General features: G+C 46.9%; 1 protein-coding gene across 1 annotated transcript in view; it reads left to right on the plus strand.

Annotated features, from left to right (window-relative positions):
• The window catches only part of Dock2 (dedicator of cytokinesis 2), a 405024-nt gene that overhangs the window by 375968 nt on the left and 1863 nt on the right, over positions 1-27193 (plus strand). Inside the window, exons 40-50 of the mRNA XM_060363865.1 lie at positions 1066-1170; positions 3435-3576; positions 7927-8008; positions 9076-9160; positions 9854-9940; positions 16111-16287; positions 17606-17689; positions 22842-22979; positions 24724-24851; positions 25663-25831; positions 26694-26814. Coding sequence (XP_060219848.1) covers positions 1066-1170; positions 3435-3576; positions 7927-8008; positions 9076-9160; positions 9854-9940; positions 16111-16287; positions 17606-17689; positions 22842-22979; positions 24724-24851; positions 25663-25831; positions 26694-26814 — 1318 coding nt within the window. The remainder of the gene's footprint in view (positions 1-1065; positions 1171-3434; positions 3577-7926; positions 8009-9075; positions 9161-9853; positions 9941-16110; positions 16288-17605; positions 17690-22841; positions 22980-24723; positions 24852-25662; positions 25832-26693; positions 26815-27193) is intronic.

A 27193-nucleotide genomic window follows, 5' to 3' on the forward strand; every position in this document is an offset into this window, starting at 1 on the left:
TCAGGCTGCTCCTTCATTCCTTATCACCCTCCATACAATTCCTGGCTACCCAAGTTCCAGGTTCTCAGGCCCTTGCTTATCAGCCCATACAGGCCAATGTCAGCATTTCCAGGCAAATGATAAAATGAGAGTCAAAATGTCAAGAGGATCGACAGCTAGGGTTGGGGGTCAGGGGCCAGAGTGGTAATCATGTGGAAGTCTGCTGAGCTCTTAGCTCTGTGTGTATTTGATGACTCAAATACAAACGTGACTGTGCCAACAGACACTCAGTGACAGTACCCCTGAATATACACAGTTGTTTGTTTGCAAACACAGAGATGTGCAGGCTTCCAAATGTGTGAGTTTATACATAGACACATGCTAGGGCATCCCACATACCACATCCTGCATGAAGCACATACTACCGAGGCGCCTGTCTAGATCCACATGTATGGTCTATGTCACATCAAGTGATTCTTGTGACACATCTCTTCATACGTTTTGCCATATCAAGATTCCTTTGGGACTAATAGCAATTGCCAGGTGCTGTGAAACACGGAGTGCACTGCAGACTGCTTCTAGGGATACAAACGTTTGAAAAGCACACACCTTTTGGAGTGGACAAAATATGTTAGGTGTGGCCACACAGGAAGATGTCTCTATCCAGAGACATTTGGACATCCATGTACTCTCAGAAATGCTTGTCACATATTCACAGAGAAGGGAGTACAGTGGCAAATGGCAAGGCCACCAGCTGGAGCTCACCGAGGTCAATTCCATACGGGCTAGCTGCCAATTTCTTACTTCAAGCACTGGAGATGCTCACAAGAATGGCACGAGTATGAAATGGGTAAATGCGCTCCAGCAAGTAGGTTGCCTAGCACAGTGGGCATGGGCTCTAAGCATGGCTCTATCCACTGTAATTACAGGCACAGCCGCAGGCATGCCACGTTTAGCTGTGTTTGGTATATTGGTTCCTGGGTGAGGATAATGTCATAACTGTAGATTCTTTCAGCTGAATGTGCCTTGGATACACATCTGTATTGTCATGCTACAAGTCATTTTTTCTTTCTTTCTTTCTTTCAGAAGCAGCAGGCCAAATTCTATGAGAACATCATGAAAATCCTCAGACCCAAACCAGACTACTTTGCTGTCGGATACTATGGCCAGGGATTCCCCTCCTTTCTGCGGGTGGGTTTGCTGGTGACTCAGGCTAGGGTCTGGGGGACCCTTGGGATCATAGCTGTTCTGTGCTCTGAAGGTCTGCTTGTTCTTGGAAGACCACAGCTCAGGAGCTCTGTTGTCCAAGGGCTACCACTGTCCCCAGAAGAGTCCTAAGTTCTACCACTCTAGCCATCTGTGATTTCTTATACCACAAATGGAGCTGCCGGGAGGAGTAGTGAGGTCCCCATTGCAGGCATGAAGCATGCAAAGAAAGACTTGGTGAGGTCTGCTCTGAAGGCATTATAAACATTCTCTGTGGTCATAGGATACCTTTGCTCTCTGAACATTTGTTGAAGTCATGGGTCATTTCTTTGTTTGGGAGCTGTCTCTACAAATGTGTACCATGAGAAAAACAGAAACTAGCTGGCCATAGCGGTGTATGCCTTTAATCCCAGCACTCAGGGAGGTAGAAACGGGCAAATTTCTGTAAGTTTGAGGCCAGCTTGGTCTACAAACTGAGTCTGGGACAGCCAAGGGTACACATTGACAACAAACAACAAACAAACAAAAAACAAAACAAAACAAAAGAAAAAATAAAAGAAAAAGGAAGACTAAGAAAAAATCTAAAATGTCTGGCAACTTACTTAAAAATAACAAAAAGCCCGTACGGGGTCATGTGTTAATGTAAATTATAAATAACAGCTACATTTTTTTTCTAACTTAAAAAGTCAGTGCAAAACACTTGTAACTGAGGCAGGAGGACAGAGCAACCTGCTCTACCTAGAAAAGTCCAGGCTGTTCTGTGCTATGCAGGGAGATCCCGTCTTAGGAAAATAAAAATAGCAAGCGAAGTAAACTTTGCTTGTATTGCTTACACCTACCTCTAAAGTGTGACCTGAGGACAAAGGACTCGGTTTCCACAGCAGTGTTGATTTCTTGTCATCACATGGTACCTCCACCCCGGGAAAGCCAAACACAGGATCGAATGAGAAAGAAAAATAACACCCTTAGTATCATTATACAAGTCATTTTGATCCTGTAGCACCCCCCCTAAAAAAAAAAACAATCTTGAGGACCCACAGGGTTCGTGCAGCACCGTCCTAATCAGTGTTGATGGCTGCTGTTAGTGTGCGCCAGGTTTATATCCACAGGATGGCTTCCCGTTTGTGAGTCTGCGGCCAGGAAGATACCAGAAAAACAACAGACCCGAGCCCTGACGTGGCCTCACTGGGTTTTCAGTGTAGTCTAGGAAGTCTCTCGCTGTCACCAGTGAACATGGGAGCCATAGCAGACTTAAGGAGAGACTGCCATGAATAGCTGCGGGATGGTGAGGGGGTAGAAGGAATCCTGAGTGGTGCAGTGGTAGCTACCCAGCCCTGTTTGCAAATCAGGCTCTTCTGAGAACTTGTTAGGAGTGTGTATTCCTGGGATGATTCTTAGAGACTACGCTTTAGCAGGTTTAGAGTAAGGCCTGGGAATCCGAACTTTTAAAGGTCCCCGGGTCCCTCTGATGCTCAGATGTCTTGGTGTTGCACATACAGGTAAGTTATGGGCTTAGGCTTGGGCAGAAGAACTTATCTGCCATTAGACTCAACAAAGCAATGCTCCGGCACAGGCTTTCCTACTTTTGTCACCTAGACATATGGGGCCTTATAATGTTTTGCTGTCGAGGCTCCCCTGTGTATTATGGCGGTGCTTAGCAGCATCCCTGGCCTCTTCTTTTACTGCCAGGAGCATTACCACCCTTAGTTATGACAATCAAAAAAAATGCTTTCAGGAATTGTCAATGTCCCCAGGTAGCCCAAATCACCCCATTGATAACTTGTCTTCTAGAGGAGGCTAATGTGGTCAGAGAAAGTAAAGGGAGTCCCTTCATAGGCTCAGGGGTTGGAGCCAGATAGTAAAGGGCCTAGATAGTGGTCCCTTTTGGCACACAGCCCCAGGCCTCATAGCCTCATAGAAGTGAAGTGGGGAATTTTAAAGGCATGTAAATAAAATGGGTGTGACATGGCAAATTATCCCAGAAGCTGTATATGGATTGCTTTAAGCAAGATCTTCAATAATATTCATGGTCTCCTGCCCTTCAGAACTAGGCCTGTTAAAGCAGTAGCGCACCCAGCGAAGTCAGCCCCTACTTTCACTGATGAGAAGCTGAGAGGAGGAAGACATAACCAAAGCCTCTCCCTTCCACCAGGCCCAGGCTCATTTTGAAAGCCTTTGAGCTCGGCTTGAGCTATAAGTCCCAGAATGCCCAGGCCCTGGCATTTCTGACAGGTGTCCTTTCTCTGCAGAATAAAGTGTTCATCTACCGAGGGAAGGAGTATGAGCGAAGAGAGGACTTCCAGATGCAGCTCTTGAGCCAGTTCCCCAACGCCGAGAAGATGAACACAACTTCTGCCCCAGGAGATGATGTGAAGAATGCCCCAGGCCAGTGTATCCTTAAAGGACATTCCAGCCAGATGGCTGACCAGAGCTTTAAAGGAGAGCCACTTCAGAGCTCTGAATTGACACAGGAGTCACGGGTTGCTGATTCGGGTCTCCAAGTGTGGGATCCAGAGAATTCACCTCAGTACAACTGCTCCACGGTAACTGTGGCATACACACGCACAGATTCACGTGCATGGGAATGTTTGGAGGGGGGAAAGTAGGGTTATTATACTGTATTCACTATGACAGCCAACTATACGTCACTGACCCTCTTAGGCATCATAGGTCATTTCGAGATTGCTTAATGTGTGTAGGAGGACATGTGGCTATATTACACATCTCATGTAAGCGGCATCCCGGTGCTCATGGAAGGGTGCATTCAAAACACAACGCCCACGGGTGAACTCAGTCCTTCCCCCATTCCTTTGTTCTCATCATGAATAGCCTCTGTTGTGCCGGGACTCTGTACCTGACTTTGTGCAGAGTTTTATACCCAAAATGGTAGGTAGGTACAGAGTTGCTATAGTGCTATAAGAGATAAGTACAACTGATTACACTATTAGATATTCATCATAAAACTATGACTCGTGCCAAGAGGAAACCATGCAGGGTCCTGAGGCCAAGAGGGCCTGTTCCTTGATGATGACTGCAGAAGCAGCCAAATCTTAGTGTTAGCTGGGAAGATGGCCCAGCTCTGGGGAGGAGATGTGTATAGATGCTTTTCCGAAGGACTGAAAAGACTTTACATTGCCAGTAGAATAAACCCCACCCTAAGCTGGGCTTCAAGGCCTGACCCCACCTGTCCAACACTCTCACTCCCAGCTCCTCCCTCTGCTTTTAGGTCTCTCTGCCCCTCCATTTTATTTCTATAAATAGGACTGCTTGTTCTTACTCTAGTCCTTCTCCACTTCCGTTCTCTCTGTTTAGAATACTGTTCCCCTAGCCCCTAGTTTCCACTCACCTCTAAGATCCTAACTTGGTGTGTTCCCTCCAGGAAGAACCTTTCCTTGCCACCTTATCTAAAGTTGTCTTCTCTGACTTTGTTTGATTTTTGCTTTTTGTTTTGTTTTCTTCTTCATTTGCTCTATTTTGTTTGCCTTTTTGTTCCTCGGAAAAGAACTGTTACCCGTTTTCCATGCTAACCCCTGCTTTTCCATGGTCCTTAGCATAAAGCCCACTCTGGGAAAGTAAGTATTCATTGCTTAACAGAAGGAAAAAGAAAAGGAGATAAATCAAAAGAAGGGAAGGATACAGACGAAGGAAGAAGAAAGGAGCAGAGGGACCAGGCACAGAGCGATATGCAGAGTCAGGAGCTGAGGCTGGTGTGTGTGTGTGTGTGTGTGTGTGTGTGTGTGTGTGGCATAACAGCCATGCAGCAAGCCTGGTGTCATCATAGAATAGTAGGAGGTAAGATGGTGGAGGCAGGGGGCACAAGTGCCAGGATGAGGCGGGCTATGGAGCCTGGAAGCCCCTTATCTCAGCCAGGGCCCCAGCATCTCCTCCTTTAGCGCAGATAAAGTTACAGCTCTTAAAGTGGGGTGTCAGGCTGCATGGCTCTTTGCTTAGTCTGCTGAAAACCTTAATCCAAATATTTTCCCCTTGGGCGATAAATATTCATCTGTGACCTTTTCATTATGCCTGCTTGCCCTTCTTGGCCCTCCATGGCCATTTGTAGGAGAAAGATCAACTGGTGGTTGCTGGCTGCCATCAAAGGGCAGTGTGGTTACATGTGAGTCCTGGATTATTACTAAGGCTCAAGGAATGGAATCCAGGTGTTAGACTTCTACTTTGGATGTGGTACGGAGGAGAAAATATGTGTCCCCAACCATGACATTATATTTAGGGCCCTGTGGCCTGATTCAGTGCTGGAAACAAGGTGGCAAATCAAAGAGAAAGTGCTGGCATTTGCTAGATCTCTTCAGGAGACCTAGTTCTTCACGAACATTGTTTTCTTAAACTCTATAGAATGTTCTAGAATGGTATTAAATTTCCATATTTCACCCGAAGGACTATATGAGGCAGAGATGAAGCAGTTTTTCTAGGGTCATGAGGGTAATTAGAAAAGAAGCCGCGAGTTTTAAATGTCAAGTTCTGTATGTCTTAAATCAGAGCTCTATTACACTATCATTTGTTTTTTTAAAGACTGGGACCAGAATGCTATTAACTGTTTTCCATTAACTTAACATTTAGTCATATTTTCCTCTCTTTGCCGCATCATATACCTCTGAGATGAGCCCATTGTTCTCTGCATTTTACTACTAGGAAAACTGAGTTTTAGAAAGCTCACAGCTGGGGAGGTGGCACACGCCTGTAATTCCAGCACTCAGGGAGACAAAAGCAGGCAGATTTCTGTGAGTCTGAGGTTAGCCCGGTCTACAGAGTCCAGAACAGCCAAGGCTACACAGGAAAACCTGTCTCGAAGGAAAAGAAAAGAAAATGTGTGGCCCTCGTGGAGCTGTGGTGAGAAAGCAGTGTTAGCTACGATTCGAACCCAGGCCTGCTGCTTGCCACAACCTTGAATTAGTAACATGGTCCTCCTAGCTTCTGTTTTTATAAAGTCAACAGGTAGTCTGGGGAAGTCACGGGTTTCTCATCTTCTCTCAGGTATCCAGATAGTGGATACCTAAGTGCCACTTAGAAGCAAAGGTCCAGCAGAAGGCTGCTGTTGCTGCCAATCCATGCAGCAGGCATGGGGAGTCTAGCTAAATAATTTGGGGTGCCAATGTCATAGGCTTCCCAAGGACAGGCTTGGAGTTTTCTCTCTGATGAGTACCAGTAGCTCAGATCAATACACACAGTCTAAAATTGTCTCTAAAAGAAATGTTGACAAACCTTTTTGTAAAGGTAGGTCTTGAGAGCTTTGTGCCCCTGTCACAGCTCCTTAGCTGCTGTCCTGGTGTGTGAGCAGTCACTGATCACATGTAGCTAGTAAGTGAGGCCATGTTTCCACAAAGGTTTATGTATAGGCACTGACATATTAAATCCTGTATCATATTTAGATGTCACAGCTTTTTGAAAATAGGCCATTTGTGCTACACTTGTCCTTGCCAATAAGATAGGTTGGCCAGCCCCTGTCCACAACTCAGATGCCCAGTCCACAGGGAATGCTCTTCCAGCTTAGCTGCCTGGTTGGGCTTTCTGGGCTTTCCTGAAGTTTGCAGATATGTTTCCAGTGAGACTGGTCCAATGGGTTAAGTGTTTTCTCTTTGAGGGATCCTCATTCCTTGTGGAAGTACTCTTCAGAGTAAAAACTATCAACCTGCACTGTGTTAGCACAGAGGCAACTCAGCAAAGAGAGGCATGGAGTCAAAGGGCTTGCGAGCCGTGGAACAAATGGCTCATGACAGAGCCCGAGTAGATAGAAACATTTGCCTTTTACCATGGGTCGTCTTCAAAAGTCAGCAAGAGCAGCTCTTGTTTCCTGGCTGGAAGATTTTTGAAGTTGTGTTGGTCTTTGGGTAGAAGAGAGAGAGAAAATAACTTGAGTGCCTGAAGGAAGAGGTGGGAGAAGAAGAAATGGAAAATAGCAAAAGGAAAGCAGGAGTCAATGATAAAACCGGTGACCATTGACTTTTTCCACTTTGCCTGTCATAGGACCAGCTTAATTTGATTAAAGATGGGGTTAGAATACCACAGGCAAAGCTCCAGCCAGAATGCCTTGGCAGCCTGCAGGCTGTGCTGGCGGCAGACATCACTAATCAGTCACAGAATTCCTTCTAGCTATCCCTTACTTTTTGCTATAGGTTGTCATTTTGGGGCTGTCAGGAGTTGGAGGACATTAATGCCCACAAGGTGTTTTTGGCCATTGTTTCCTGTAACCTCAATGCTGGGTGTAAAAGAAACTGTATTTTAAGCATATAGTTAAGAGTTTTAAGCATAGAGTTAAGAACCCTAAATATAAACTCTTTTCTTATAAGCTGTTTGACCTTCAACAAGTTGCCTGACTTCTCTGAGCCAACAGGGACAATGGAGCTTAACAGTGACATGTAGTGGAATTGGGGAGATTAAAGGATACCATGGGAAGCCCTGCACTGTAATTGATAGAGAGCCATCTGTTCATTAGAGGGCATTATTGTTAATGACAAAAGCAATGATACCGGTGATTAAGCACTGCTAAGCAATTCCGTTAGCTAGAGCACAGCCCCGGAACAGTGTTGCAAGGTGATAATCAACTCTGATAAAGCCCATAGTGAATGCTCAGTGGTCATTAGGACCTTGTAGGACACCAACAACTTGACTACTGAATAAAAGCATGGTCCTAGAAGGTCCTAGACCCTCTCAGCTGGCTCCTGTCACATTTAGAATTCTCCTGTGGCCAACAAACATGTTTCAAATCCTTAATTCAGGTGACATCAGACATCCAGTGCTTCACAGTGCAGCCTGTCCTGGATGAACACCCCAGGTTCAAGAACAAACCGGTGCCTGACCAGATCATAAAGTAAGACCCACAGCCTACTGTGGGATGAATGGATGGATCCCCAAGAGGCTGAACTGCTGGCAGGGCAGGCCCCAGTACCTTTCCCCTCAGCCAGTCTATCCCGGCTTTTCCTTCTTGGGAAAAGAACTGCCCCCAGTAACCTGGGCTATGTCTGTAATTAGGCTTAAGCCAGAGATGAATGCTAGAAACAGGTTGGGGGGTGTGTGGCTAGCTTTGTGTATAGCAAGTCCTCAGTAGGCGTCAAACTGAACAGATGTGGGAGCCTTCTGCTCAGGCTAATCCTAGAATGGACCCAAAGAGGTAAGTAGTGTGGATTGGCAGGTATCAAGATGGTGGAAGGATGGAAAAAGTGGCCCTGGGCATGCTGGGCACATTCTCCCAAAGAGACATCTTTTCAGCCTTCTGTGAGGGTATGGGTTAATGACAGATATGCTCTGACAGTGATAAAGTCGAAGTAAGCAGCCTGCAGGCAGGTGTCCAACTGCTTCATATCAGACTGCACAGACTCATGTAGGCCATGAGGTGGGGGTTTGTTGGGTCCTTGGCTGTACCCATCCCTACCCCTGTTCTTTCCTCTGGGTAGACCATCTAGTACCCCCTAGGAAGACACAGCTCCTCCGGGAGCCTCATGCCAACATGCCAGCATGCCAGCATCTGTGAACAGGGCCATTGCTGTAGATAGCACAGTGCCCTGTTGTCAATGACAATTGATCCTCCTCCACATATTCAGAGAAAGCGAAGGAGAATGGCTGAGACTCCTAATGCAATCCTTGGAGGTCACTCTGGGAATGTTTAGCTTGGTTCTTAGGTATTCCAGACCCTTCAATGAACTGCAGAGAACAATGCCACAGGCCATTGTTGGTGCATTAATGCCAGAATTGCAAATTCCCAGGGTGTAAAGCCAGTCCGGCTTCTAAGCCACCCTGCAACCCTGTGCAATTTTTTTTTTAATGGATCTCCAACAGAGACCTTGAAATGCCACCACCAGGGCTCTGCCAGATCTGATGTTTAAGGTGTCAGCAGCTGGGTATGGCTTCCAGAAACTTCCACTCCTTCCTGTCTTTCAGCTTCTACAAGTCCAATTATGTGCAGAAGTTCCACTACTCCAGGCCCGTGCGCAGGGGCACCGTAGACCCAGAAAACGAGTTTGCTGTGAGTATCTCCCCTCCTCGGCCACCTGCAGCAATCAGAACACACCTCTGCCAACCACCGGTGGCAGGGAACTTGATCCAGAGTCAGGGGCCATGTCATGGGCATCACAGATGTGATGGCACGAGTCTTCCCATTCTTTGAGTTTTCTAAGATGTAACAGGGCTTCCTGTCAGAGGACCTTGACCGTCAACGGCATTTGTGCATTTCCAGGGGGCTAAGAGTGTGGCTGTAGCAAGCTCTCCAAAACACCCATTGCAGAGCCTCAGCATTTACTGAGCAAATGCTGTCACTGTTCTGAGCGCTAGTTGCGTGCATACATAGTTACCAGCTTGGACCTGTCCTCTCTCCTCAAGGCCAAGGCTGGAATGAGGAGGTGACTTTAAGTTCCCCTCAGCTCTCAGCTTGTGATTCTTAATATTTTCAGAAATTGGCATCCTTTTGGGAATCTAATGAATACCATGGACTCTTCCCCTAGACCAGCCGAGTGGACACATTCAAAACTGACTAAGAATTCAGACTGTCAGTAAAGCCTGGTAAAACTGACTGGGTCTAAGTCCAGGGAGAAATCAAACAAACTGTCAAGGTGTCACTGTGTATCAGGGAACCTCAACATCTCTTCTCTTCTGGGTTCATGGGAGGACACCAGGGCCAGGAGTAGCAGATTTCATAAGCCTGTTGCTTTTCTCCCCATAGTCCATGTGGATTGAGAGGACTTCCTTCCTGACCGCATACAAGCTGCCTGGCATCCTGCGCTGGTTCGAAGTGGTTCACATGTCTCAGGTGAGTATCACGGAGTTACAGCTGTCCCTGTCCTCCCCCTCTGACAGGCAGGGTCCAGTGAGCCTCAAGAGGTGTCTTTTACTGTATAAATGGGACAGTTTATGTTCGAAGGGCCTATAGGAATCGCAGAGTAGGCAGCACCCCGGGCACCTGCTGCCAGGCTGTCTTTTTTAAAACACTAGGTAACTTTTTGTTACTTAATAATAAAAGGTTCTCTAGATACTAGAAATGAAATCAGTAGATGAAGAGTGTCTTTGTGATGGGGTCTGGGGGGAAAGGGAAGGGATGAAGCAGGCTCTGGAAGACCATCCACCCAGTTATCCCCTCATTCAGACCCAGGAATGACAGTATGACATTCTACAGTATCCTAGAGTGAACCATTTTCTATTTGGATAGACTGGGGCTGAAAGAGGAAAAATCAGTAACCTGGAGGTAGCTGGAATCCAGTCTGAGCTCCCTTGTATAGACAGCAGATTTCTTTGTTCTCTCTCCCGCTCTCTCTCTTCTCTCTCTCTCTCTCTCTCTCTCTCTCTCTCTCTCTCTCTCTCTCTCTCTCTCTCTCTCTCTGCGTGTGCATGTGTGCCAGAGGACAACTTCCAGGAGTCCGTCCCTCTCTCCATCATGTGTGTTCCTGGGATTGAACTGGGGTCCTCAGGCTTGGTGTGCAGCTTCTTTCCCCACTGAACCATCCCAGGAGCTCCAGAAGAGAGATTTTGCTTTTCAGCACACCCTAGAGTCTCTTTGTACCTGTTAGCTAAGAACCAGGCACTTCCCAAAATCCACAGGGCAGGTCAGCACAGTTGTGAGAACCCTTATTTGTGGGAATATATTTGAGATATCTTTTTTTTTTTTTTTTTTTTTACTCATTCAAAGCTATTGCATTGGTGCCTAACACATGTCAGACACCATTCTGAGATCTAGAGATTCCAAGGTATAACTCCCATTTTTACTGTGGGAAAGAGACTGAAAGGTCAAAGTAAACACAATATGTCAGATGACGATAAACATGAGGGAGGGGTAGCCATCTTAAATAGTAGCATCAAAGGAAGCTTCCCTGTCAAAATTGTGTCGAGCAAAGGCCCTGGAGCAGAGAGGAATAGTCCGAGAGATGTTGAAGATATGGGTCTTTCTTTTTCTTTCTCCCTGCCCCTCTCTTTCTTTCTCTCTTGTTTTGTTGGATGTTTTTGTTTGTTTGTTTGCTTGCTTGCTCTTTAGAACAGAGTTTCTCTGTATAACAGCCCTGGACCAGGCTGGCCTCAAACTCACAGAGATCCACCTGCCTCTGCCACCCAAGTGCTGGGATTAAAGGCATGCACCACCATGCTGGGCTGAAGAGACAGGCTTTTCAATAGAGCAAGCAGTTGGCCTGAGGCTCTAGGGCCAGATCATGTCCAAATCAGAACAGCAAAAGGGTGAGGAATAGTAATCAGATCCCAGGTTATATAGAACCTTAGAGAAACTTTGGCTTCTCTGCAAGTGACACACAGCCCTGTACAGAAGAGGAATATGGCCTGACCAATGTGTTCAAGCTACTGTTTTGTCAACAATAAGATTATCCCACTCTGGCCTTCAGTACCCTCTTTAGAGAGTCCATACGCCAGTAGGCCTATAGCCTCTGTTTCATAGGCATGGCACTGTGTATCTAGAGGAGTGTTTTGGGATAGGCTTTTGGAGAAAGTCTTGCCCGTTTGCTGAGGACTTTACCTTGTCCTCAGCCCTAATCTAGGAGAATGACAGTTCAGCTTGGTTTTGGAGGCTCATTATGCATCTCTTCATCTCAGTTTACAAATTAGGAACCACAACGTATGGAGTGTCAGAGCTGCAACGGATGCCAAAAAAAAAAAAAAAAAAAAAAAAAAAAAAAAAAAAAAATCACTGGATCCCAAGGCTATAAAGTCAAATCTCTTCCAAGCCTTGTAGGATAAAGTAAATAAAATGTCACATTAGGTTACCAGTAATTGGCAGATGCTAAAGCAAATGCAAGTAGGCAGCCCCTCCTCCCCCCCCCCCCCCCCCCCCGCTGAATTCACTTTGGGGAAATCCTAGCCAGTGCTTGCCGAGTGACACACCCCTGCAGGCCAGGGTGGGTCTATTCTTCAGATTCTTTCTTGCTCCCTGTCCAATACACTATTCTTTTATTTTTTTACAAATCTATTTATTCACCTTACGTCCTGATTACAGATCCCCTCTTCCCAGTCTCTGCATTGCACACTTGTCTCCTCCATTCTCCCCTTTCCTTCTCAGAGAAGGGGGAGGTCCTCCCCATGGGTACCACCTGGCACATGAAGTCGCTGCAGGATTAGGCACATCCTCTCACACTGAAGCCAAACAAGGAAGCCCAGTCACGGGCACTGGAGCCATCAGAATCAGAGAGGACCCCTGCTCTAGTTGTTGGGTTGGTGGTTCAGTTTCTGTGAGCCCCCTTGGACCCGGGTTAGTTGACTCTATAGGTCCTCTTGTGGAGTCCTTGACCCCTGCCATTCCCTCAGTTTTTCCCCCAACTCTCCCATAGGACTCACTGAGTTCTGTCTAACGTTTGGCTGTGGGTCTCTGCATCTGTTTCCATCAGCTGCTGTGCGAAGCCCCTCAGAGGAGTTAGGCTAGGCTCCTGTCTATAAGCATGGCAGAGTAACATTGATATTGTCAGGGATTGGTTCTCTCCCATGGAATGGGTCACAAGTGTTTTTGCAGAGGAAGAAACTGAGGCCAGTGGTGAACTTGAACTATCAAACTGATAGTAGTCACTGACACCTGCCCCTTCCAGCTCATAGGACTCCTGGGTGGGCTCAAGCAGGTGACATAGGTGGAAGGTGCTGGAGCAACTGGAAAGGATGCTGGCTTGCTTGGAATGAAATTTACTACCCCCTCCCACTCATCTTCATGCTGGTTCCCATGGCATCTTGCCTCAGGAATCCACTATCTCTTAACAACAAGTTGGACGTAAGTTATTTGGCCTGTGCTGCCCATAGAAACTGAGGTTCAGCTTAGCAAAGATGCCAGAGATCTGAGGGCCTAACGAAGTCCCAACAGCCAGTCGATGGCAGGCCTGGTGATGTAGTCTGATGTGCCTGTGGCAGAAGTCTGCCTCTGCAACCAAGAACAGCCCTGTTGCCCTCTCCAACTCTGGTACCTACTGCCCTCAGGCACGTGTATTATTAGTTACCTTTCCATCACCATGAAAAACAAACACCGTGACCAAAGGCGACTTACAGAAGAAAAAGTTTATTGTGCTTGTAGGGTTACACAGGGATAAGAGTCCATCATGGCAGGAGGCATGGCAACAAGCAACAGACAGCGTGGCAGGAGCAGGAAGCAGAAAAAACACATCTTCAACTGCAAACAGGAAGCAGAGAAAATGAACTGGAAGGAGGGCCAGGCTATAAACTCTCAAATCCCACTTTCCAACACACTTCCTGCAGAAAGTCTACACTGCACCACCTCCCCCAACAGCACCACCAAATGGAGACCAACTAATAAAACGCCTGAGCCTTTGGGGGTCATTATCACTCAAACCACCACAGAGCATCTCTCCGTCTGTCCTTGAGAGTATACACGGATTGGCTTATGAGGTGGCTATAAATGGAACCATCTCTGTTACCTGGTTTGTGATGGATGGTTTTGATTTATGTTATCAGTAGCTGACACCCATGCCTCCCTCCAAATGCACCACCCCAAGTTCTACTCAGAGCTACGTGTTTGCCCTACTCAAATGCCCATCTGAGGAGAGCCAAAGCCTCTTTCTCCTCAGCCTCTGTTCCTGACAGGTGTAATGCGAATTCAGATTTGTGAATCCAGAAACAATCTCAAGAGTGTGCAGGCAAGCCAGTCAACAAACCTCACCATTTCTAGTGACTTGCCCCAAAGCCAGTGCCTTTCAGACACATCAGGCTGTTGTTAGCATTCGGGTGAAGTGCTGTGCTCCTCAGCTGAGAGGATAGGTTTTCCTTAGAACTCACTCTGAACCTCAGTCTTATAAAAGCTCCCCAGAGCTGGTTTGTATGAAGGATACAAACTCGGACATGGGTCTTAGTTTCAGACAATAGGCCAAGCAGCATTCTCCTCCAGTTGATATCCTAAGTGTTTATATATGTGTATGCGAGTCAGTGTGCCTGTATGTATGCAAATGTGGGTGCTATAATTTAAATATAGATGGCGTTTCTAAAAAGTCTCAATGTAAGACCTTTGTTCCCCAAACAGTGTTGTTACTAGGTACTATCAACCTTGAAAATGCAGTGCCTTGGGGGAGTTCTTAGGTTAAGGATTTAGGCCCCCAAATCTCTCACTGTCTCCCCTGGCTTATGATGTAAGTCTGCATTGACATCATGCTCACCATTGCATCTAGTGCCTTTACCTCAGGCCCAACCAATCAAATTGCCAGGTGTCCAGAACCTGGAGCAAAATAAACTTGTTTTTCTTATTTAAAAAAAAAAAAAAGCTACATGTATTTAGTTGCAATTGCATGACAGTGAACAATACTATGGGTGACAGAAAGATAATGATAGTGACAGAGAATCTGCTCCCGGGGCCTTCTCATTGTGGAAGGCTCCATCTCCGTCTTAGTTACTTTTCTATTGCTCTGAAGAGACCATGACCAAGGCAACATATAAGGAAAATGTTCATTGGGGCTCACTGCATCAGAGGGTTAGGTTCCGGTGACCACCAACGTGGGAAGCACAGCAACAGGCAGGCATGGTATTGGAGCAGTAGCTGAAAGTTTACATCCTGATCCGCAAGTTGGAGGCAGAGAGAAAGAGCCAGTTGGGAATGGTGTGGGCTTTTGACACCTCAAAACCCACCCCCAGGGACACATCTCCTCTAAGACCATACCTCCTAATCCTTCCCAAACAGTCCCACCAACCGAAGACTAAATATTCAAACATAGGAGCTTTCAGGGGCTATTCTCATTTAGACTACTACAGAGAAAAGGTTGGGGAAGCTGTGTTAGAACAAGAATTACAGAAATAACTTAAAAGTATGGCTAGAGACTGGCTTGCTCCTTCCACACACGCAGTAGGTACAAGTGTCAAGAGACAATTCTCAAGAACTTTGCAGTGTCAGGTATTGTATGGTCTCAATGATTCTTCACTACATAGCCAACAAGGCAGGCACAACATCACCACCATGACAGACAGGATCAATTTACCTCCCTTCCTTCATGAAGGTTTCTCAGATTTCTTGCTGCTTCCCTCCCATCCTTTCCCACCAGTGATCTTCCCTTCTCAAAATAACTGCTATGTCCTGTCCTGACACCCACAAGCCTTAGTGACAACACTTCTCAGTAGGTGTCCAAGGTAGGCTTTCTTATTCTGATCTTACCCACGTAACAACTGTGGCTCAGAGAGTGAGGAAACTTGGCCCTGAGTCCCACAGGTAGAAGACTGCAGAGCTGAGATTGCCACTCACTTCTCATTGTACCAAGTGTGGTCAGCAAACTGTGGTCAATGTCTGCATTCTACGTGCTTCTGCTTTTGTGAAGAGTTTGGTTAGGACAACCATGCTTTCCTCTTCAGTTTTCCAGGCTGCTGTTGCTGCCAGCCAGTAACAGAGTGGAGTTGTTGCAGCTGAGCCCAGCTGGCCTGCAAACCCTAAAATATTTACTCTCTGGCCCCTTGGCTGAGATGTTTGCTGACCTCTAGTTTAGTTTTCACTCTGGATCATAAGCTTCTGCAAACGGCAATGTTTGTCTGTTGCCATTCAATAGCACTGTTTATCTTGCTTTCAGAGAGATTTCATGTTCTCTCTCACCCGAGGTTTCAGGACCTGCTATGTGCCAGTCTAGGTTCCCCTGGAGCAAGCTATCTTAATTCTTTAGCCAGCAGCATACACAATGACTCCCAACCAGTATGTGGTGAGTTGTTTTGAAATGCATTTTCCCCAGTTAACTGGGAGAGAAGCCTTCCTGGGCATACTCAACCTCTAAAGTCATAGAGGAGCCTGGTACTTTCTGCCTGTGTCTCCCCCAGAGAAATCCTTTTCCTTCAAGGAGAAAGCCAGCCAGCCTGTTCTTAGCCAGCAGAAGACCCCTGGAGCTGAATCATTACCCTCAAATCCTGCTGCAGCCTGGAGAGTAGGGGCTGCCTTTGAACTCACCCAAGTGATATCAATAGCAATGATTACCTTGGCTTCTCCAGCCGCCCGCTAAGGCCCTTCTGCGATCTTGTTTTCAACAGACCACAATTAGTCCTCTGGAGAATGCCATCGAAACCATGTCCACAGCCAATGAGAAGATCCTGATGATGATAAATCAGTACCAGAGTGACGAGAGCCTCCCCATCAACCCGCTCTCCATGCTCCTCAATGGGATCGTGGACCCTGCGGTCATGGGAGGCTTCGCCAAGTACGAGAAGGTGAGGAACCTTGAAGCTTATACCCCCATCCCTGTACCTGTCCTTGCTTGACCCCAAATGGACTCTCAGCTTGGTTGGCCATCAGGTTTCAACCTGATCTCCTGTCTCTTTCACATCCTGGATACAGAAGAAGCAATTCCCCAAGCGTCTCCAGTTCCCTGGCACTTACAGGCATTGTTGTTGAGGAAAGGCTCAGAGGTGGCCATAAGCCACAAGCCATGACATTTGCTAAGCCCACACCTTCCATGGAAATTTTGAAATAAGATAGACATAGCTTCAGGGAAAGAAAGAAACTCAGAATCTGAGCATGCAGAAATCTTGGAGATCAACTTCATAGGCAGAGGCATAATCTAGACATGCAAGTCACGGGGTCCCTTCAGTAAGCCCCATATATTTGAGTCCAAGATTGTGTATTTGACCCTCCTGTGTAGGAGGCCAAAAGGAAAGACCATCAGTTATCTGTAGCCCCTATTAGCCCCTAGTAGCCCCTATTGGAAAAGACGGTGTGCTAATAGGAAGACACGAGTTTTCCTCGCATGATGTAGAGAGTCCTGAGCTGGCTTTCAACTCCCAGAAACTGAAAGAGGAATGAGCTCCTCTTTCTATAAAGCCTTACTGTACATTCTCTGTCCTTTATCATTCGTTTGTGCAAAGGCAACAATGTCCCAGTGTGCACCAGTCAGAGACAGTGACACCCATCTTTCAGTTGTTCCTTTTGGCTACCCTGACACATCTGAGGTCACCTTTTGCTCAGCCTTCAGGAGTGCTGCAATATTTTTGCATAGAGTTGTACAAGTGATGAGGATGGGAACTCTAAAAAGAGGAGAAGGGAAAAATGGAGGAGCCATGAGGGAGACTGGGAGGCAGGGTTGAACAAGCACCTCACTCAGCTCTCTTCCTCCAGTAATGATCTCCGAATCCCTCCCTGCTCCCTAACACAGGAATCTCTTCTCTGAGCCCCCATCTACCTCAAGCCCGTAGAGTTCTGGTTCAGTAGAACCCAGTTGAGACAAGAGAATGTGTGTCAAGTTTTCAGTTCAGAACAGTTTCTGGGGGAGCTGCTGTTGGTCCCAGCACCCTACCGTAGCAGTACCTCCCTGGAGTCTGCAGCCCATGTCCAGTGGGTGCTAATGAGAGCCTCCAGTAAAGAAAACTAAAGCAATGTGAGCTATGGCAAAGTCCACTCCAACGCCTGGAACCTTGGAACTTCTGTCATAGCAAGTTTTCTCTCAATGCCAGAGACTGACCATGGATCCCCCCTCACCCCCTGATAAATGGAAAATCTTAAGTTCTCACCTGTCCCTCACCCCAACCCCAGGCCTTTTTCACTGAAGAGTACAGCAGGGAGCACCCGGAGGACCAGGACAAGCTGAGCCACCTCAAGGACCTGATCGCATGGCAGGTAAAGCCAAGCTGGGCGTGGGAGCATCCAGGCCCTCTTCTTGCTCCAGTTACCTGGCTTTCAGCTCTCCTGGCCTTCAGCTCCACATGATCTTCTGCTCTTCACCCCTGGCTCCTCTAGGACACCTGAGTTGGCTCACCAGGACACAGATTTATTTGGTGTACCTTACCCTGTGTGTTGCATAGTGCCAGGCAGGGTTGGATGCAGTGGCTAGAGGTAGAGATTGCTTTCTTTGTTGTTAAATTCAGGAGGTAGCTTTTCACAGCGGGGCTCAAATGAATCCCAAGCCCTGCCCCAACACATCTACCGCCAGCTTGCACCAATCAGACAATGGAAGGCTCGCCCCTCCCCCACCTTCCTGGTGAGGCTGACCCAGTTTGTTGCAGATACTGTGCAGATGGATATCAGGTTCTGGAGATAATTGAGGTCTTTGTTGGGCTGGCTCCTGGTCAAAGGGTCCACATCTGCCTAGCTCGGCCAGATTTCAGCCTGAGGACTTGTTATTTGTCTGCCTCCATATCTCCTGTCTTGTTGCATTCTTCTCCTTGCCCACTTTTCTTCCCCACCTCCTTCTGTGCATCTGTCTGCCGCTCTTAGAAGCTCTTTGCTTCTCCCCTCTCTGTCATTTGCCTCTCTCTGCCTCCTACGCCCTCGCATCTACCTCCTCTCCCTGCTTTTTCATTACTCTCCCTTTCTCTTTTATTTCTCTCTCTCTCTTCCAAAAAAGAAACAATCTGCTGGGTCCCTCCCGGGAGGGCTTTCAAAGAACCAGACCCTCCCTCCCTACTTTAGCCCTGTGACAGTCTCCACAGACACCTGCCAGGTCTAGACTCTTTGCAGATGGTGCATGGGTGGACACAGGAGGGGCAAGCTGGTGAGGAGTGAACAGGAGCCTGGGGCCAGGAGTGGTAGTCTTCAGGCCTCCCATCCCCTCCTCCCCACTCCTTGCAAGTCCCCATGCAAACAGAAGCATGCTGTTCTTGGTAAGGAGTTTGGTTACTCCAGGGAAATCAGGGGCTGAGAAGCATGGGGTGCATACTCTTTTCTTAAAATAAGTATTCCTAATTCAGGTCCTTCCCTGCCACTGCCAATTTATGCAAAGTGGGACTTTAAAAATGAACCGCTGAGCGAGCACTGCAGACACACTTTTCCTGAATGCATTAGGTGTGTCTGGAATTTTTTTTCTCTGCTTCCCACTCTGAGCCACCCATGAAACTTAAACACCCCTCAGGTCTCTCTCCATCTCTCTGGGACCACCTGTATCATTTAATGCTCAGATGATGACACTTCCCTTGCCACCTGATCCAAGAAGCAAGAAGGCCAGCTGAGTGGGCCTCTTCCCCAGATATTTCTGAGGCATCCAGGGAGGACTTTGTGATGGACGTCTTAGTCTGTGCTGCTGCCAGGACTCTGCCAGGAGCCCCTTCTCATCTGGTTAGTGTTCTGTCCTGAGCCTGCTGTCTTCAGGGTCCAATGGGTCTTAGCCTTGCAGAACAGTTGTTGCTGGCTGCACCGTCTAAGAACATCCTTCCCCCAACTACTTAGAAGGTCTCCAAATAGATGAGAGACTGAAAGCAGCATGCCACTACCTGTAAGATTCTGAGGAGTATTTGGGGAGCACCCCCTAGTGTCAGCCTTTCTCATAGCATGGCCTATGGCTCCCAAAGCCACAGGTTTACAGAGGCCATTTAATTCCCAGAAGAAAATGCACTGGGCCACGTCCCTCCTACTCTGCCCAATTTCCCTAGTGTGTGTGCATTCAAGTAGTGCCATCCTGCTGTGTAGGCACAATGCTGTTCTTGTCATTACACTCAGCAAACCAGCTTATATGTTTCTCTTCCATTCATTCGCAGAGCCCTTGTTTAGTGTGCCCACACTGTGTCCTGGGCAAACTTGAGCCTGTCCATTAGAGCTTAATTCCAGGGAGGACATTGTTTTGCAAAACTATACACACGTTGGGATTTTTTTTTTTTCTCAAGTTCTTGAAAACCTTAGACTTTAAAGGGAAATGGCCTGGCCTTTACCAAACCAGAGAAAGCTGACTTTTCCAGGGTGCAGTTTGTGTTAGAATTTGTAGATTTCAAGATTGGAATCTTTTGAGCTGTTCTTTGTAAAGATTTTATTGCGTGGGACAATGTCCACAATATATTATTCTCTCAAGCTTTTTGTTGCGAAACATTACATGTAAGAAAGTGCATATAAAAAATATGGTTCTTCTGTTTAGCACCAATCACCCATGGATATGACCCCTTGCCCTTAAATGAGATAGGCACCCCCAAGGCCGCCTTATGTGGTCCATAGTCATCACCACCCCCTCTGCTAGGCTGACCGCTTTCCTGCTTTTATAGAAATCATTCCCTAGCTTTAAAAAAAAAAAAAAGAGTTCCACTCCCCAAGCATGCATTCCTCGGTATCCTAGTTTGCCCTGGATTCCTGCTGACACACATATGATCGGAACCACCACGTACAGTTAGTTCTCTGTGTCAGTTAGCTCATTTTGTCGCACTCACTGATCCATGCTTTCTAGAAGTCTATACAGATAGATCTTGAAATGATACCAAATGTATTCATTTTTCTGCTAATTTTAAATTAGTTTGTTTTCAACTTGGTTGGGTCTCTTTGTTGGATGTGTTTAGACCTGGCAATGCTTGGTCTTTACACAGGAGAAAAATGTAGCTGTAGTAGACATTTTCTAAGTTTCTATCAGCAAAGAATAATTCATCAATATTATATAAATAAAATAGACAGTACATATTATTTTGTATCCAGATTCTTTTACATAACACAGTATCTTTTAAATTCATCAAGTTACTGCACACATGAAAGGTTTGACTTTTTCTAAATTTTGCCCTGTGAGTATATAGCATACAAAAAATATATCCATTTATTGATCCATCCTTCTGTTGGTAGAGGTATATACACTTCATTCCCTCAAGGTACAGGTAATAGTAGAATTGTTGGCTCATTCAAGTTCAGCCTTTCTGGGTATAAGAAACAGTTTTTCAAAGTGTCCATACCAGCTTTCCTGTCTGCCACGAGACCCTGAGAGTTCTCACTTATACTCACATAAAACAAAAGTTAAAAGAAAATGCAACCATATTGTTATCCTTTCTGATCACAGTGGAATAAAACTCAAACTATATAGCAAGATAAACTTCAGAAGTTAGAAGCATGGATGGAGACTGAATAATGCACTTTTAAATGAACAATGGATCATTCAGGATGTGAGAAAGGACATTATAAAAATCCCTTGAACCAAATGAAAACAGAAATACAATATACCAAAACCCATGTGATTTAGCAAAACGTCTATTGTAAAGGAATGGCATGCTCAGACGGGGAAAATGCAGATTCTGAAGCTCTTGAGTGTTCTGTGAATGTCAAGTCTGGCTGATCTGTAGCTTAACACCCATATTTCTTCGCTGGCTTCTCTTGGCCTGGTTGGCCTGTTCATGGCAGAGCACCAGGTCACTCGGTATCCTCTTCGCTCCCTTGTCCCTTTTAACCCCTAGAGATTGATGCTAAGCTGACCAATTTTCTGTCTTATCTAAAGTGTAACGCTAAAGCTATAAATTTATTCCACTTTAAACTTTTGCAGTATTATCTTTATGGAAGACCCTTTTGGTAATATTTAAGCTTTCTACAGTCATTCTCCCTCATTCATTCCTCTGTCCCTTTGTCCCCATGTTATGTATCCTGCCTGTTTTGGTCCTGTCTCCTCTGGGTAAGTTTCCTCCAGTGTCTGGTCACCCCTGAAGATTCTTCCTAATTCACAGTGAAGCTAATTGGAAATCAATGTGCGTGGGAGAAGGCTGTGTCAGCAAGGGGGCATCATTGCCTGGCAATTCGGTGACCCGTTATGTCTGAACCTATACACCAACATCCTCCAGAAGGCGATTCTTCCCACTGTTTCTTGAGAAGACAATCATAGCTACCACACTGGGCAGTTTGGGAACTGTGCAGTGGCCACCTCACCACCCATAAATGCACTTTCTTTTCATCTACTTGCATCCAGTCTGGTGGTGGCTGCTCCTCCTCCTGCCCTTGGGTCTGGTCCTCCTGAACCCCAGGTTTGTTTTACAGGACAAGTTCCTGCCTCTTGGGGAAATGGGAGCACATTATACTTAGCTGCAAGGTGAAACAGTGGGCCCCTGGGCAGGGGACTGGCCTGGTGCAGAATACCAGCGCCTCCCTTAGCTTTGCTGTGAGATCCTTTCCTCTGCCCCTGAGTGCCTCCTTCATTCCTAGAAGCATGGTGGCCTCTTCTAACCACCAACTCCCTCCTCTGCTCTTGGAGGTCAGCTACAGCTTCCAGCTACCTTTCTCCTGCACAGAAACCGGGGCCTGTTTATAGCTGAGTCCACATCTCACTGCAGAGTGCTCTTCTCCCTTCACCGCCTTTCCTCTCAGGGTATCTAAGAGAAGGTGACAGAAACACCTTTACCCTCCCATGGTGGAGGTGTTTGTTTTCCTAAAAAGAGTCTATCCTTTATCCTGGTGTTCTTACTTATTTCAACCAGAGGGTCATGCAATTAACTTTCTCAGATTTTTTTCCTTCTAGCATTGAGCCCTGTGGCTCTGTTCCTCTCCTTCCAGGGCTCCAAGGATTAGTGTTGCTGACATTCCTCATAAGACAAACTACGCTCTCCTATCTGTTCCTCCCTCATCCCTGAACTTTCTGATGCCAGCACACTCACAGCTTTGCTCGGCGGCCATGAAAAGTATAATTGGGCCCCATGGTGTAAGATGGGCTGTGGCCTCTCTGCCTTTCTCTGCTCTTCCCTGTTGCCTGGCTTAACTTCATAATTTCACTTTCTTACTTCTGAGTACTTCTTAAGCAAGACTGCAGCTCAAAGCCCAGGAGGGTTCTCCATTCTGTTCTCTGAATTCTGACCCTTTGTAGATTTTTTTGACGACTCAGGTTTCCCCATGTCTGTGGCTTCTAATGCCCAGGACAGCCACAATTCCAGGGAAAGGAGAGCAACTGGAATCATTGTTCCCCTCCAGGACAAATTTCTAAGGCTGTGGCTGTCCCAGGGACCATGTGGGTCTCTAAGCTCCTGAAAGCTGCCCAGGAATAGTTAACAAGTCAACCTGAGCTCTTGAGCTAGCAGCCAAGCTGAGGCCCATTGCTTACCACCTCTCTCTTCAGATCCCCTTCCTGGGAGCTGGCATTAAGATCCATGAGAAAAGGGTCTTGGACAACCTGCGCCCTTTTCATGACCGGATGGAGGAGTGCTTCAAGAACCTGAAAATGAAGGTGGAGAAGGAGTATGGTGTCCGAGAGATGGTATGAATGGTCCCTGTGACTGGGAATGGGGAGGATTGTGGGAATAAGAGCTGAAAGGGACTGCCATGGAGGAAACTTCCTGTAGGGCTAGTCCCTCAAAAATCCCTCCTAAAGAGAAGCCAGTCATACATTGGACCTGTAGAACTAGCAGTAGCCCAAGGAACTGTGTGATTTTAATGGTTATATTAATGAAGCACTTAGTATGTGCTTGGGCTGCAGTTGATGTATATCAGCTGATTGGTATAAGCAGGTAGTAATGCTTTTTAAGTCATATATATATATATAATTTTAAGATTCAGGAGCATTAGATAACTTACCTGAAGTTAAGTGAAGGATAGGGCATGCAGCCAGCTGCATCATCTCCAAAGCCACTGTTCTCCACAGCCTGAAGGGGACCCTGGCCTCTATTCTCAGGGACAACATCTTCCATTTCACATAAAGTGGAATCATCAAATACCAGGGCTTTTTGGAATCTTGAAGATTGTCTGCCCCAACACTCTTGATCTATAGACACCCAGAGAAGAGCTGTAGTTTCAGGAAGGGCCTAGAACTGAACCTCTGTCTCTTCTCCAGGCAGAAACAAGTTGACATTTTCCACACTCCTTCTGAAATGAAATTCTGAAGTTAAACTCTTGGGTTCAGGCCAAATTTTCCAGGCTGAAAGAACAGTCCCCCCCGCTTTAGATACCAGCCACAAACTCCAGGCCCCAAGAGTTAGGACCCACACTTCTGCACATAATGATTACAAATTTGGGGGTCAAATTTGTAATTTATCCTCCAGCCAATGTGGTAATTCACTAGGATTCCTGACTGCAATGACTTAATGGTTTTTCAACTTTGTCATGATTTTAAAGCAATCTGCAGTCAGTAGAAATTATACTTCAAACCTTGACCTTTCTGGGGCTCGAGCTGTGTGGTCAAGCACTCTTGGAAGACTAGGGCACCTACACGCAACTCTCAGGCAACCCCGGATAAAGAAGCTGCCCGTGGGGTGAACAGCCAGTATGCCATAGTAAATGGTGTTGCTAGCTAGGGTGCTTGGCAGTCCAGGTAGATCTTACGCATTTTTTAGATCACATTTTCAATTTAACAAGAGGCTTAGTGGGATGTGATCTCACAGACTGGGGAGCTTCTGTACTGAAGCTTTCAGATAATAAATCAAACAAAGCTAGGTGCAGGACACATAGGACGAGGTATAAGGAGGTTGGTCCCGAACATGAAACTTCCATGTTGTCAGGAGACATCACCCTCCGGCATGCGATTGGCATGTGATTACCTACCAGGGAGCTCACCAGAGCTTAAGTGTGGAGAGTTTTTCCGGGGCTTTTGCTACTTAGCCAAGACTGTGTGAATCATTGGCTATGGGCAGGAGATTCATCTCTGTCCCCTGTCTCCTCCTTGGAGGTTGAGTTGATAATACATGGTTCAAAGTCTCAGCCGTGTAATGACAGGGTTGGTCTCTCTGGCACAGACCAGCCCCATCGCAAGCCCTCTCATTAACATAAGGAAAGATGGTCCGCGAGGCCATTGAAGAGTACAGATGCTGTCTCACATGGGGAAACTTAAGGACTAGTGATTGTTCCCCTGAGATGGAGGCTGCTAGTGTTTATCCTGCGGTCCTGCTGGCTGGGAGTTTTGCATTGATTGCCCTTGGCCCCCCTGTTCCACCCTGCCCAGAGGAGGAGGGCTCGAATTGCAAAGCCTTGCTCAGCTGGCTCCTCACCACTTGTTCTCATACGGACAGCCTGACTTCGATGACCGGAGAGTGGGTCGCCCCAGGTCCATGCTGCGTTCCTACAGGCAGATGTCCATCATCTCTCTGGCCTCCATGAATTCTGACTGCAGCACCCCAAGCAAGACCACCGCAGAAAGGTCAGCCCTTTCCTGGAGCTCCTGGCCCAGGCCTCCTTCCCATTCACTTTTTAAGCCTTTCTCCAGCTGGGATGTCAGGAAAGCCTTGGAGCCATTCAGCGGCTTGCCTTGGCTAGTGCCATTTTAAAAAGCGTCTTGGGCAGCTGAGAGAGGATGCTGGCTTTTCCAGGAACCCATAACTCACTGAAGCCACCTCTCATCCCCGTGCCTCCCTGCTGCCACCACTGCCACTAGGCTCTGTGCCCACTGATGTCTGTTGGAAGCCAGCATCCCTCCCAAACATCGCTCTTTTCTTCCCACGTCACTCTGATAGTAGCATGTCTCCTCCCACACCATCCACATTTCCTACCTCATCCCCCCCACAGGGCCTACACAGGAGAGAAATTGGCTCTCCCCACACCCAATTTCACCGTCTGTATCATAAGCACCACCTGCCTGGTGTTCAGGACCGCTGCTTAGGCCGCTGCATATCCCCACTTACTGAAGCAAGTGTAGCTCAGAGAAGCCAAGGGGTTTACTCAGGGTCATTCAGCAAAAAAGTGGCAGTGCCTGGCTTTGAACCTAGATCCACATTTTAACCAGATTCATCTCCTTGCCATCCTTTTTGCTTTTAGTGTCTTACCGTCTTCAATCATTCTAACCTTCATTTTGAATGTTTGTGCACACGTGACTTTTTCAATCTGCCATCAAGATACCCGATTTTGCCTCAGCCCTGCAGTGATAGCTCAGTCAGCATGGAAATCCTCTGAGGACCCCTATTCCCCTACCAGGCTCTAACTACTGTTTCCTCTTTTCTTTCCCTGTCCTTCAGTTTTGACCTAGAGTCAGCAGTGCCCAAGACTCCCAAAGTGGAGGAGGAGCCCATCTCCCCAGGGAGCACTCTGCCAGAGGTCAAGCTGCGTCGGTCCAAGAAAAGGACCAAGAGGAGCAGCGTGGTGTTTGCAGATGAGAAGGTAGCACCCGAGTCAGAGCTGAAACGGGTAAGCAGGGGTCCCAGGTTCTCCCCAGCTCTTCAGAACACTGTGCCAGGCAGTTTAGGGGTCCTGAGAGGGTAGACTAGCCTGGCTCCCTCACTGCAGTGAGTCTTAGAGGAAGGAAGCTGCCCAAAATGAGGCAGAACATACTCTCATGCTCCCCAAGCAGGATTTGAACCCAAGCTATCAGAATCATATTTACATAATATTCTGCATGAAATATAACCATATAGTTATATACAGTATAATTACATAATCAATGTTTGTGGGGGACTAAGGATTCCAATGGGTTGGAGGGAAGCCTGTGCTACATAGTGAATTTCAGGGCAGCCTCATCTACAGAGTAAGCCCTTATCTAAAAGGAAAAAAAAAAAAAGTTCAACAATTAGTAATTACTAATGATGAGATTTTGGTATCACACAGCCCTGAGCTCAGTGGAAAGGTTTATTGAAAGCATGCTGGGGAACTGCAAGGGAGTGAGCATTAGCCATTATGGCGGGGTGGGGCTGGATAAAAGGGCAGGGCCAGCTGATGTCCTCTGGAGAAGAAACCCCATAAACTTCCTAGTAGACTTCTGAGGGAAAAGGATGGGTGTGGCTTCTATGCTCCAGGATGCTAGGGAACACAATTCACCTGATGGTCTAGCTGAATAGACCCTCTCCAGAACTCTTGGTGTTATGTAATACCCAACCTATCCAACCAGAATAGGCACACTGACACTGAATGATATAAAACAGAACAAATGGACTCTCTTCCCTGTCCATAGAAACCACTTTAAGCACTTTCCCCTGACCTTGGAGGATTTAGAGTTGCCTCATGCTAAGCACTGTCTGTGGTGTTTGTTTGACTGTATGTAATATTCATCCAGCTTTCCAGAAAGCATGAATTCATGAGTGACACCAATCTCTCAGAGCATGCGGCCGTCCCCACCAGGGTGTCTATCCTCTCTCAGATGAGTTCTGTCAGCCAGTCCATGCCCACCATCCCAGGTACGTATTTGCTGCTGCCAAGCTGTCAGGGAGAGGAAAGATGAGAACTACTTCTAATAGAGCGAGGCAGGCTGGGTATTTGGGGCCAGAAGCCCATAGTTCTTGCACTCTCTCAACATCCCCCAGTGGAGAAGTCATGTGATCAAATTCTACTGGGTGCAGAAGGGGAAGTCTGTGGTCCCTCTGGGACCACTCCCAACCAAGAGTTCCCATTTGCAGGCAGCAGTTCCTCCAGGTCCAGGGGGGTGCCTTTGGCATATTTCTAAGGCCCATGGCACCTCTGCTGACCGGGAAGACTACTTCTAGATTTCCAAAGCTTGCCACAGCATCTAATGTCTGTGGTGTTCAGTGTATAGATGACACCTTGCACCCATGTCTT

The sequence above is a fragment of the Meriones unguiculatus genome, chromosome 11 (assembly GCF_030254825.1).
Source record: "Meriones unguiculatus strain TT.TT164.6M chromosome 11, Bangor_MerUng_6.1, whole genome shotgun sequence".
NCBI lineage: Eukaryota > Metazoa > Chordata > Mammalia > Rodentia > Muridae > Meriones > Meriones unguiculatus.